Source organism: Podarcis tiliguerta, assembly GCF_965153285.1.
Source record: "Podarcis tiliguerta genome assembly, chromosome: 3".
Taxonomy (NCBI): Eukaryota; Metazoa; Chordata; class Lepidosauria; order Squamata; family Lacertidae; genus Podarcis; species Podarcis tiliguerta.
The window spans coordinates 82,856,577-82,870,720 of NC_139536.1; the positions used below are offsets into that span (position 1 = coordinate 82,856,577).

The window sequence follows — 14,144 nt, forward strand, 5'->3', positions numbered from 1 at the left end:
AGTTTCCAGACGGATACAGTTTCCCATTTGAATAGGTCTTGAAAAGCCCAATGTTGTCACATTTTATCATAACTAAAAAAAAGTTAGATTGTACTCGAGTCAAACCAATTCTAAAATGCAAAATCCTGAGCCACCAAGGGTATTTTTCTTTTACTCTGCTGCCTTTGCAACATACCCTTGAACACCAGCTCTATAAATCCTACTGAGGTCTGTGGAACTTACTTCCATGTGCCAGTGTCAATGTCAACAACACTTACTCAACTCCAGCAACTGTGGTGAAGAGCCTACAGCATGTGCAAATCCTTACAACCTCAACACATTGAACCAGACTCTTCATCAGGGAACTTCTAAAATGATACAATATTCACTTCAATGTATCATTCCAAATACAGTGGTGCCTCGCAAGACGAAAAGAATCCGTTCTGGGAGTCTTTTCGTCTTGCGGTTTCTTCGTCTTGCGAAGCAAGCCCATTGACAGAGTAGCGCTATTAGCGCTATTGACATTTTAAGGGCTAAAAACGGCTTTTTAAGGGGGGGGATTAGCGGTTTTGCTGCTAAAATGCTTTTAGCAGCTTAGCGATTCAGAATAAGGGGTTTTGGAGCAAAAAAAAAAATTAAATTTTTTTGTCATTTTTCGTCTTGCGGAGCAAGCCCATAGGGAAATTCATCTTGCGAAGCGGCTCCGCAGACGGAAAACCCTTTCGTCTTGCGGGTTTTCCGTCTTGCGAGGCATTCGTCTTGCGGGGCACCACTGTAATGGCAAAAACCCCAAGAATTTGGTTCCATGAACCAACAGGGCCTCAGGCATGCTCATCTTTAACAGTTAGCCTTTCCATGCCATGCAGCCAACCCTCTTTTCAAAACTAAGGAACACTTCCAAAGCCAAATTGCTGTATGGCATTACAGCTTGCTGTTGGGAAAGGAAAAACAAAAAATTTCAAGAATCCTACTAGGCATGCCCAAACTCTCAAACAAACCTGAAAAGCCTCTCTGGAACTTAGCCCTTATCCTCGTCATCCCTGACTCAGGACGGGAGTCCTCCTACTCCCAAGTGTTAGAAGAGGGTGGATCTCTGTGCCTGCTAAATCCTCAGAGGAGAGCACTGCTCAAATCAAACCCTGCTTTTAGAAGGGCGGGAGATCACAGAACTGTGGAGTCAGAAGGAACCACAAAGGTCATCGAGCCCAACCCCCCTGCAATGCAGGAACTCTTTTGCCCAGTGTGTGTGTGCATCTCATACACAAAACCTTTTATTTCCCCCACACCCCAGCAACCGCAAAAAACCCTTACAAGTAACTGTCAGTCCTGTTAGAAGTAGAGAGAGAAAGAGACATAATAGGAAAGGAAGGAAGCCGGTTCCAGGAAGCAGTGGCCGCAGCGATACCGCTGATACAACAGCAAGTGATAGGAAAAAGCCTGCCAGCAAACCACAGAGGTGCCTTTTTTATAATATATTATAAAATATAATTATATATTTATAATTTATTATAAAAGAACAGCCAGGGCTGTTCGGCCTTCTGCTGCTGCTGCCGCCACCCCACAACCACTTTCCCATTTCGCACCCTCGGCCCCCCACCCACCTAGGAAATGTTAAAAAAGGGGGGGGAGGGATATCCCACAGAGGCACAAAGGACCATTCCCACCCCTGGCTGTTCACCTGTCCCTCTCACCGCGAAGGCCGCCGCCTCAGACCCCCGCCGACCCACCCCAACGTCCGGTCCTTTTCCCCGCCCCCCGCCGACGTACCCTTGGCCTCGCAGTCGGCGCAGTACTTGTTGTCCTCCTCCCTCAGGAGCTTGGCCAGGATGGCCTGGTGCTGCTCGTTCTGCTTCTGCGCCTTCTCCCGGCACGAGCGGGTGGCCATGGCGAAGGCAAGGAGGGCAAAGGGAGAGGAAGGAAGGAAGGGGAGGCGGAGACGAAGGAGAGCGTGAGGGGAGCGAAAAGAGAGGCGGGAGGGCGCACCGCCTCAGGAACCAAAGAAAGGAGGACTCTCCAGCCGAAGCCGGCAAACCAACAGCGGCGGCGGCGGAGGAGCTTCCTATTCCTCCTCCTCCTCCGCCTGCCGTCACGCCGACAGCGAAGAGGGACGAGCGCCGGCTCAGCCAATCAGCAGCCTCCGGAGGCGCACGAGCGGCGGCGGCTTCCTCAACCGGAACTACAAACGGCCCTCGTACGCTTGCGCCGCCTCCCTCCAAGCGCGTGACGCGTCGTCGACTGCCCTCCTATTTCGCCTTTTTTTCTTTCTACCTCCTCGGAACAAAGTGGTTCCTAAGATGTACCACGTTAGGGGGCGCGGCGGCGGGGAGAACGGATAGGGTTATAGATAGGCAATAGGTGGGGTCCCCCCCCCACTTCTCCCTATTAGAAAGGGAGCCCCCCTGGCTCAACTTTGGAGCAAGGGGCGGGGCTTTTCTTCTGGCAGCCCGTTCTAAGCGGTAAAAATAGCCCTCCCCCGCGGCGTGGCTGGACGTGAGTGGTGACTCGTCACATTCCACGGGAAAATTCTTTCAGAAAATAAAAATCCCTCCGCCTTGCAAAGGGGAGCGGGAAGGGAGAGGCGCGGCCAGGAGCAGCCTTTGCCCTGCCTGTCCTTAATTGCTTCTGCCCCGTGTCCTAGGCAGAGCCGCCCACGCTGTGCAGCTGTGCCAGTAAGGCAAACACAGCAGTGGATGCTTTTTGTTTTCCCTTTTCCAGGGAAGTTTCTGTACGGGGACTTTCCTCTGGTTTTGCGCGCCACTGATTTCCCGCACTTGGGATAAGGAAGGGAAGGTTGCGTGTTGGCTGGAAAGGAAAGAAGTCCGAAAGAGAACTGCAAAAGCGAGCACGCGCTCTGGGGTTTTATTTGCTTGGCGCGCAATCCTGTGCGTGTCCACTCTAAAATTAAGTCTGTGGTTTGTGGACCTTACCTACCACGCGTTAAGATAACATCCTGGATTACATTCCAGGATTACAGTACCTCTCAGAACTGCTTCTGGGACACTTGCGGGTGCTCACAGGACTATCGGTTTCTAGAAGTAACTAGTGGAGCCATAGTGCAATGTCTATATTTGATTTTCCTATTTCAAAGGGCCAGCGGGCTGGAGGAGTGATTGTGTGTTTTCCTTCCTTAACTAGAATCCCCACCCTTTGTCAGCCTTTCTCTATGTTGTTCTGTATAACCTGAGGGAAGTGTTCCTCTTATCCACATTTAGAGGCTGAAGGATAAAGGTGTGGTTTTTTTCTTTTTTGGGGGAGCGAGTAGGCTGTATGCCTGAGTTCCTTATAATTCCCCAAATCCAACAAGGATCCAATTGCTGAATTAGCCATGCAAGGGTCATAATGCTCCCCCCCCCCCAAGTATGGGTAGTTAAGGGAACAAAGGAAGTGGCTCTGTGCCAGAGATCAAATGGGTGGGCCCCCTTCCTTCAACTATCTCTTAGTTAGAAAGGCAAAAGCCAGAGTTGTGTGAGAGAGAGCTGGAAGCTAGAAGTAGGCTGGGCAGCTGAGATATACAGCCATGCCTGGGATGTACTGGGATCCAAGGCTGTGGCGATGGGAAAGGCAAGACCACATTGGGTGTTAATGCGGTGAGCCCCTCCACCATCAGATCAGGTTGCATATATGTGTAAATAAACCATATATCCTAAAGACACAAGTGTTTCTCTACTGTCCCTTATTCCGAGGAAATGGAATTCTGGGTAAGCACTTGGAAACCCTGAAATGTCGCACTGCTCTGAGATTGGGGTGGCATGCAACAAAAATGGTGCCCCCCTCTCACTGCTAGCTTATCGGTATCTATAGTTCAGTTAGGAGATGAAAGATTTCTGTACCCCAACCTGAGAAATTCCCCTCCATTGAGGTGTAGCCCAAGTTTTGTGGGGGAAGTAAAGTATCTGTTTGCCAAGATCTCAGTCCCACTGATTACAAGGTCATGATAGATCCACAGTATTGAAAATGAAAATAACAATTTCAAAAAACACAATAGAAATAATCCAAACTTTGTGTGCGCTCCAGCTTCCTGTTCTTTTCTGTGAGGGGAGCAGTGATAGAGCTTTCTGGACAATTATGACATGGGGGAAATCTTAACCCAAGCTAGGGTCATATTGGGTGAGATAATGGGTATTGGAAAGTTTTCAGTTTTCATGTTTTGATATCCCATAGAGTACCGGTAGTTGAATTTTGCATGTTTTATTTTACTTGTATTTATTATTAAAAGGTTGCTAAAAACCTGTAAGCTTTAATACACAAGTTCCCCCGCCAGTAGAGTGTAAAACTTCATTTATACTGTAAATTTAGAAAGAATGACAATGGTATTACCAGATTTCATATAAAACATATGAAAAGAACCCTAAGATTGTCAAGCATGTAGGCTGAAGACTAACATAAAGAATAATAAATCATAAATTATCTTAACTAGTTAAACTTACAGGGTTGCATCCAAAAAACCTGCTTGCACAAGGACATTTGCTTGTACAATGGAACTTCCCCTTCCTCTCCTGTCCCCTTCCCAAAATCTGCTCCAGAGGGTTGGGGGGACGACCCAGAATAGATGTGGGGCAGGGGGAGGAAAGAGAGGTGAAATTCCATTGTGTAAGCAGAAGTCTGTGCACAAACCAGATGACTTCATTGGATACAACCCATATATGCCGAAGAGTAATGCACTTTTGTTAACGCCCAACATGTTTCAGCCCAAACAGGTCTTCCTCAGGCTTTTCTACCAAAAAATAGGACAGCAATTAATAAATCATGCTGAAAACACATTTTTTTAAAAGTTAGAACACAATCTCAAAAGTCACAGCTTGTAAAAACACTCCTCACCTTTCTCATAGAAAACACCTATTAGTAAAACAAAACCATTTTTATTTTCCCACGTATAGACAAAATCAAGAGTCATGTAGCACTTTAAAAGCTAAGAAATTCATTCTGGCACATGTTTCTGTGGATTAAAGCTCACGTCATCAGTTGCCTAAAGTGAAATTGCAGTCAGCGTATATGCTATGCACGCACACAAGGGTGTAGAAGAGAAACACATAAGGTGGGAGATGAATCATCTCAGCATTGCTAAGACGGTTGCGTTAACGCCTTTTCCATTCTTCTTAGCAATGCTAAGTAAATTACTAACAATGTATTGCATTAAGGATTACTGTGCTTATTCTACACTTTTTTTGCATCTCATTGCCATTCAGCTTCCACCTTACATTTTTCTCCTTTACACTCTTGTTGGTATATATACTTGACAGATGCAAGTTCATTTCATGCAGTTGATGAAGTCAGCTTTCAGTCCCCAAAACCGTAATGTGTAATAAATCTATTATCATTTAATGTGCCCTAGGATGCTTTGATTCAGCTACTGTTTAAGTTGGCTTACATTCAAAGAAGGCAAAAATGTATCACTGAGAAGGGCTCTGCTGGGTCAGGCCAATGGACCATCTAGTTCAGTGCCCTGTTCTCACAGTAGACAACCAGATACCCATGGGAGGCCTGAAAGCAGGACCTAACATCACTCTCCCCACTTGTGATTCCTGACAACTGGCTTTCAGAGACATACTGCCTCCAACAATGGAAGTAAAACATAGCCAAGATCTTTGGGGCACTAATGACTGGAGTGCTAGATCTTACAAGCTCTAGCACTTGATGAAGAAAACCATCTTCAATAAATGATGACATAATCATTGCCTACCCAGCTCATATTATGGGTAAAGTAAAGGTAAAGGGACCCCCGACCATTAGATCCAGTTGTGGCCGACTCTGGGGTTGCAGTGCTCATCTCGCTTTATTGCCCGAGGGAGCCGGTGTACAGCTTCCGGGTCATGTGGCAAGCATGACTAAGCCGCTTCTGGCGAACCAGAGCAGTGCATGGAAACATCGTTTACCTTCCCACTGAAGGGGTACCTATTTATCTACTTGCACTTTGACATGCTTTTGAACTGCTAGGTTGGCAGGAGCAGGGACTGAGCAACGGGAGCTCACCCTGTTGCGGGGATTCGAACCGCCAACCTTCTGATCGGCAAGTCTGATCACCCGCATCCCTTCATATTATGGGTAGGGGCCCTTTATCTGCCTGAAAGCTGCATTCCCTTTTTCAGACCAGAGGCAAAAATGGGCAGGGTGGAGCAAAGTATGTGATCCTGCTTTGCACATTCCAGCCAAATGCAGCCAGTGGGGGGGCATGGAGCAGAGCCAGTGAGGGTGTGTGTGGCCTGGGAAGATTCCCAGAGAGACCCTAGACCCGAGGTTTCTCATATCTGCTTATATGGAATACTGACTACTTCACTATGCTACTGTGTGAAACAATCAGGTTGCCCGGTACTTCCTAGTTCTGTTGCATATGCACAAAGAAGAAACCAAATCCACAGCAAGGCATTAATAATAACCAATCCCTTCAGGTAAATGAAAGAGAATAGCTAGCAATTACATTTGTAAGCAGATATCCAGGAAGGCACTGTTAAGTTATTCAGCAGTGCATGGGGGTGGTGTAAGTTGCTTTCCCAAAGCTGGATTTCTTGAAGCCTCCCACCTTTCATATGGCATGGTGAATCAGCAAGAAAACAGAAGCTCAGTGCTCCAGTGGGACACCTGCTCTCTCCTCCAAACTCTCATGGATTTCCTGCTCTCTTCATCTGTTCTTGTGCTTTTGAACTTGCTCAAAAGGCAAAGAGTTGGTGGCAATAAGTTTCTGTATCTCTTCAGCCCTTCTTTATTTAGGCTGTTAGCACACTCAGCCTTTGAAGCTCAATGAAATGTCTTTGCATCTATTCCTAGTTGATTAACTGCTCCTAGAAGTTGGGAACTGGGAGTGCAAAAACAAAACAAAACTTCCTGTATGCCAGCAAATGAGCACCTGAACAAGAATTTTGCACCCAGATCTCCATTGTAACCCTGTCATTCTGCTGTCTGTGAAAATAAGCTGTCTGGAGAAAAGTGTGCCACCCCCCCCCCCGATTTAATTATCCACTGTCAAAATGGGCACAATCCATCTTATATTCAATGCTCTGGAAAATCTCATCAGCCCCTCAGCATTTTCAAACTCCAAAAGTTATTTAGACCTGACATTTCTCTAGATAATATTTGCTTTCCTAAAAAAACAACAGTATTTTGCCTTTAGCCACAAGATTTATAATAACCCATTGGTTATTTTTCTTATAATAACCCATTGGTTCTGATTTTCTTTACCCCTTTTGCTACTGCCCTCTAAGGCACATGACCATGTCTTCTTCCTTCAAAGTTTATTTCCTGCTTCTATTCTCCATTCTTGCCATTTCCATTTTGTAACTCTTGCCTAAGGCTGTGTACACAATGTACATTCAAAGCATATTCTTTCCCTCAAATAATTTTGTGCACTGTGGTTCATTGAGGGTTGCTGGTAATTGTAACTCTGTGAGGAGTAAACTACAGTGTCCAGAATTCTTTATGGGGAAGACTGTGTTTTGAATGTCCTTTAAAAGTATAGTCTATACATCATCTTAGTTTCACAGCTTCTATCCCCCATTGGTCTTTCTTGCTACTCTCCCCTGCCTCAATAACTCAGCTTCTCCCCCTCCGCACTCTGCCTGCCTGTCTCTTCTGCTGATATGCAAGGATTTTCCACAATATTATTTTCCCCTCCACATGTCTTGGGGCCACATCTGGGACTGGCTGACCAGAAGAGCCCCTGCAGCTTCAAATGTTCCTAGAACTTAGCCCAATAATGATTGAACAGTGCAATTGAATTCTGTCGAGAACACTGCAGCCTAGAAATAAATCTTGACTGAGCACCTATTTTCTGCTGTTATCCCCGAGATATCTATAGTATGAGCAGATGGATGGAGAGGTGTGTAGATATTTCAAAGGCTTGCTTTTGACGTCTTATACTCAGCTTTATCTTTCAAAACAACGAGCACCTAGAATTTCTCAGTGAAGCAATGGATTCTGTGTTAGCAACTCACTCATCTTTTTCTTCTCCTGCTCGCAAAATATACTACCTATCTGTTGTCCCTGCTCCCATTGTATGGGTGGTCATTGCTTTCTTAACACTGTTGTCATAATTGTCAGCGTTACCATAGCCACCACCATGGAAACTTTTATTTGCAATTCACAAGATGACACAGGCATGATCTCGGCAATATAAAAATTATGGTGGTAGAGATGAGCACAGAGAGCCGAACTGCAAGTTATATGGTAGCTCTGATTTACTTTAAAACAGCTACAGGGAATTCTAGTTGAGCAAGTGAGGCCAGAGAGGGAGTGTTCTGTTTCTGGTCTCAAAGTTCGTGATCTAAATTACCCCCTGCATCTGCTGTTAGCTCTATGGTGGGAAACACAGGTGGCTGTGTTTCTTCTCCAGGGGGCAAACTGCAACTCTACCAACAGAGAGTTAAAGCCCTCTCTGCCAGAACCAGTGTTCAATTAAATTCAGTGCCCCCCTTGTTATTTTATGGTATGGTACAGACAGAAATTTTATGGTATGGTACAGTAGAAATAAGACCAGCAAATTTAATCCCAGGTGAAGTACATCCCCGATAGCACCTGGCAGGGCAGGTGATATTGAAAGGAAGGAGGCACAGGAATTGCACTGCAGTATGACAGGTCAGTGGCAATCCATTCAAAACCCCTGAACCTCAGGAGATTTGCCTCCAAGTCCTAAGATGTCCAGATTCATAATATCTTACACAAAGTTGCATGTACAACCCCAATGGCCAATTAAATTAGCATAGTGCTGGAAAAACAGATATAGAACACGGGACTCTGAATATATGTATATCTATATCTGTCTGTCTTTTTTGTGTAGGGAAGGGTCTCAGTGCTGGTTGTTATATCTAGCTGCTTCCAGGAGCTATATTCTTCCTTGTGGGAATGTTTTTATGGAACCAGAACAAGGCTATTGACCAAATACACCATTAGTTATCCTTGCATGTTGTAGCTAAAAATAAATATTTGTCAGTTCACACCACAGGAAGTGCTAGCAACTGTTATTATTTGTTTATTTATTTAGCTGGTTATTATTTCAAAAATTGTATACCACTTAACCATGGTCTTCTCTAAGCAGTTCACAAGGACACAATACAAAAATAGTAGAAGTCAGTTAAAACGATGAAATCAAACTTGAATTAAAATGCCTGCTGGAATAAAAAGTCTTCCATAGGTGCCATACATTCAGGAGGGAGATGGTCTGATCTCAACTGGATGGAAGTTCCATAAAACTGGCCCACAGTACTAAACTCATGGCTCCCGGTGGATATGAGCTGTGCACCAAAGCCACGGGGGAACCACTAACTTCCCCAAAGACTTGAGTGATCAGGCTGGAATATAAGAGATTAGGCATCCTTTAAATTATCCTAGACCCAAACTGCTAACGGCCTTTTAAATACAAAAAACATGAATCTGGTCCAGTAGCGTATGGGCAGCCTGTGCAAACTTTTAAGCATTGGAAATATGTGTCGGCAGCAGTCTTTTCCCATCAACAGTTTGCCTATGGGATTTTGCTAAATCTATGCTGTAAAAACCTATGTTTTGTCTCATGTATAGCAACCCTGATAGCTAAGCACTGAAAATTCCCTGGTCCTCACAATCTTTACCATATTTTAACGATTTCCATGATTTATTGGACTTGTTTCTTTTGAGCTAGGTTGCACAATAATGGACAGTGCTATTAGTGTCAGCAGATGATCCGTCTTAGCAATTCGAGTCTCTGTTCTATGCAAAATATGCATATTCATGATATTACCCCGAGCCAAGGTTATCGAGGCTCCAACCTGGAATCTTTTCAGTATCAGTCTACATCTCTGAAAAATGTATAAATAAAAGTGTCTTTTGACTCACATAGCTGAAATTAGGGGTTCCAGATTGCAGTATGTTGCTTCTAGATAACACTCAGTTTAAAAATCATGTACTGTACTGCTCCGACACAACCTTTTGTACTTATTTTTTTCCTTTTCTCCTTTCTGCTAGACAAGGTATCAATATAAACTTAAAAATGAATAAAATTCTGTGTACCACTTATCTGCCTACCTGTACTTCTTCCCTGGGAGCTAACAGGAACTTCAGTCTGTTATCAACCTGCATTAGATAACCAACACCAGCATTCTGCCTGCTTGCTCGCTAGATAATAAGTGTGTAAAGTTGTGTGTACTTCTGGTAACAAAATATGTTTGTCCTACAATCAGATCCTACAAACTGCTGTGCTGGCAAAGCAGATCAAGAAATTACATATTTACTTGAACAAGGGCAGTGTAATGAATCTAACTTACGATGTACAATCATTATGACCAAGCAGATGACATCATAGTGGCAAAGAAGTAGAGGCCACCACTATAGTAATCAGACATATGTAGCAGCAAATGCACTGTGCAAAGCTGGGATGGGTCACAATCAAAATTAAATTATACATTTATCCATATCAGTGGCTCAGGATGAGTAGCAGTGTGCTAATTATTTAGCCCTAACCATCTTTATTCGTATGTCTGGCCACCATAAAGCAATCCGAATGGTCTTACACTATTTCCAGAAAATGCACAGGCTTTGGTGAAGGTATTTGGTTCCAAAGTTACGATGCTGGCAGTCACCAAGAATGCCTCTTTCCTTTAAATTCCAATCTTGCTTAAATGCATAGATGGCGTAACAGAGGCCCCCAGATTGAGACGTTCTAGTGAAAAATGACAGAGGTAACTATTTAGGTGTGCTATGCTAGTTTGCAGCAGTTTTTATAACCTGCTACATATAATATAGTATATACATATAGTATGGGTGTATACAGAACAATTTATCAAGTTTGTAACTTGTTGAGTGTACGATTAGATGGGGAGCTGGTCATCTGTTGCATCCACCTCCATGGTGAGAGTTTTACTGTGCCTTCGCTTCCCTGGTATCCAGGGAACGTTTTCATTGAGATGAGAAGGGTTCAGGCATGATTAAAGAAGTCCTTTCACTTTGGGATCAATCCTGTAGCAAACTCCACCAGGATGAACATGTTAGGATTCAGCAGATTTCCAGCTGAGTCAGGAGATTCCTAGCTGAGCTGGGCAATACCTGTTCACTGTATTTTTCCATGTATAAGACACCCCCACATATAAGACGCCCACTATTTTTTGAGCCCAAAATTAAGAAATAAACATTTTAAACACCAAGCAAAACAACTTTGATATTTTATTAAATATTCAAAACACTGGTATATTTAGTACCGTATATTTAAACATCAAACAGTGAGGCAAGCTGTGTAATGGCAGCTGCTCCTGTCAGCTCAGTGTAGCTTCACTGTAGCTGCAGCTCCAGCTCTCCCGCTTGTGTGGTGCACTTTCGTCTCAGTATTTACGGTATGTACCGTATTTACTCCATGAGCGCCGGCAGATGCGGACGCTGATCAAGGAGCTGCGACTGCCAGAGCTTCCTGAGTGAGTGTGCTGGGGGGATGGGGGGTCTTGGGTAGCCAGGGGGCAGCTGTGGGAACCAGGTGGAAGGGACAATGTCCAGAGTGGGGGCTGCTGGGAGGGAGGGGTACCAGACCAGGGTTTGACATGTAGTGAGGGGAGGCTGGGGGGAGAGAATATGGATGGCGGCATGTATTTATTTATATATTTAATTGCAACATTCTGCGTATAAGACGACCCCCAATTTTAGACTTTAAAAATTTGGGAGGAAATATTGTCTTATACATGGAAAAATACAGTAACTCCTTCATCCTCTGCTTAGCCAGAGATATGCTGGCATATCTCCCCATCCCAGCTCAGACATGACCCAGCTGGCTAATCTGACCCTGGTGGATCTTTAGCTAGTGTAGACCCTATCTGAACCCTATTCAGCTCCGTCATGTGACATGGCAACTCACTGTAAATTAAGTCACAAAAAAGGGGGTGTAACTCAAAACACTATTTTAAAGGCTTGTTTTTCCCTCTTCCACACTTAGAAGATGGATGTCGTGTAACTTTACACCAGTTTGCTTTACACCAGCTTCTCGTGTATAGGATTACTCTGTACAGGGTTGTCTTGTTTGCCCCAGTAAGTTACTGCCTGATACAGTTGCCTATAGCTATTCTGTGTGCATTATATATTTACTAAGCTTTTTGTGGTAAGAGTATAATTGACAGGCAGTATGGCAGGATTATATTTTACGGAGATAAAACACTACCGAAGCAGAAAGTGTTGAAACAAACGTTTTGTCAAGGCATTTTCTCTCCCGGGCTGACACAAAAATGCTTTAAATGTCACCATCATTTAGATTAGAAGCCCTGTTTTCATTTTATTGTTAATGCAGCACTCCTAATAATAGCCCGGTATTAACCAGGGCATTGTTATTTGCTTGCTAAAATGAGTAACTGCAACAAAATGCTATAAACTTAGCAGGTCATGTCACAACAAGAGTTGCAAAACCATTAATCTAAATGGCATAACTGAAACTCAGCAATTTCTCTCTCATTTACTCTTGTGCTGCCATCAGAGATGTATTTTACCAACAAAGCTCTAATACCTGCTAAGTATCTTAGAAGTCAGAATGCAGACAACCATTTCCCCCCTCTTTCTCTAACTTTAACTCTTAGACTACATACAGTATGTATCTATAATCCTTTCACCAGAGTGGTGTACATTTCCCAAATGAATTACAGATGTTTGATCTTAGGTGCAGTATTCAACACAACCTGCAGAAAATGATCAAATGCAGTTTATCAGCCATGTATTATGGTCTGACACATTCCTTGTTTTGCAGTCCTACGATTTCACTAACCTTCTTCTTGAGCATTCACCCTAATTTGCTTGCACAAAGTTTATGCAGATCTTAGATTATGCTGGGTCTTTACTGAGCCTTCATTCTGATTTTAACAGGGAGGATATACAAAAAGAATTCCTTCTGATTTCCTTTACACCAAATCTTGCACAAATGTTGGTTCAAGCATATGCAAAAGCACAACACACAAAACAGAAAGCAGCTCAGTGATCTGCTTACTGCCTACTTATTAAAACAAGTGGTTTCTGCTAGAGGACACACCTGAGTCTTTTATATTCAATAATCTCACTGCATGGACTTTGCAATGGCACTTGATTGTAGTTGTCGCCATGGCTATCTCCTTTGCTAACTCATGGTCGACTTTAGTGTTTAGGTATATCTCCTGCAGCTTTTCCTTAATTTTCTCTAATCTCCTTCCACACAACACACGGTGTTAATAGGAGCAATGGTTGTGTGCTTCCATATTGTAATGTCCACACCGTTAGCTATTGTTCCAATTAAGAGTAGGAACAGCAACCAATAAGACACATGTACTGAATTGTGGGCCAGGGTGTGCCATTAAAAAAAAAGATGCTTAGCCATGGTAGCAAATTTCCCCAATGTCACTGATCATCCCCGCAAGATAGGAGAGCCAATAGCACAACTGCATTCCAGAGGTTTTTAAAGCATCGTAAGTCGTGATTTGGTTTCCCCAGAAACTTAAATGAAATGAACATTTCCTGTATGCTTTCCTTCTGCAACCACATGCACCTACCCACTAAAAAGGCTGTTTACAAATGATCTGATTTAGTATTTTAATGGGGCACTGTTGATGGAGGGATGAGTTGCCCCAAATAGGGTGGAATTCCACCCGATTTGGAGCAACTCTTCTTCCAGTAGCCTTTTGTATCTTGTCTCACACTGTTCAGGGGGTCCCCTGACCCTTTGTAGAGGCACAGGTGATTGCGGTGGGAGAGACAGAAAGCTTTCTGTGAACTTCCTTAAGTTAGTGTTTTGATATTGCACTTTGGGATATAGTTGAACGATGGAGTGTCCAACAATGGACGTACTACACTGAGGAAAGATTCTGACTTCTGCAAAACAAGCATCAATGTGTATTTTATGGGGGAAGGGAGGGAAACATACAGCCCCCCAAAAGAGGACTGTAGTTTTGAACTAAAATGTTGTACTTTGTTCACAATTTCCAGTGATTTACATATCTTAATCTAATAGTTCATCTAATTTTAACTCCCTTTTGCAACTAAATTGCAAAAAAAGGACTCGCAAGAGCAACTAGCAATTAAAAGCAAATATATCAAGAAAGCTTCTTTCTTTGAAACCTGGACCTTCTTGGCAGTCGCCCACACAGACACATTTCTCTTTTGCCTCATTCTTTTACACAGGGTCCCTCCTCTCTCCTCGTCAGTCTTGTTACCTCAGTCACACCAAAACACTGCCTTCCCCTCAACTTTTCACCAGTCATTTCTCTTGG

General features: G+C 43.7%; 1 protein-coding gene across 3 annotated transcripts in view; it reads right to left on the reverse strand.

The window, feature by feature from the left end:
* The window catches only part of SMAP1 (small ArfGAP 1), a 64,825-nt gene extending 54,697 nt beyond the window's left edge, over positions 1 to 10,128 (reverse strand). For 2 of the 3 annotated variants that reach the window (XM_083431700.1, XM_083431699.1), the window contains exon 1: positions 1,747 to 2,113. In XM_083431700.1, coding sequence (XP_083287826.1) covers positions 1,747 to 1,864 — 118 coding nt within the window. In that variant the 5' untranslated portion in view covers positions 1,865 to 2,113. Of the gene's footprint in view, positions 1 to 1,746; positions 2,114 to 9,966 lie in introns of those variants that run through there. The other variant, XM_083431701.1, reaches the window with a different exon arrangement.
* Positions 10,129 to 14,144: the final 4,016 nt, after the last annotated feature.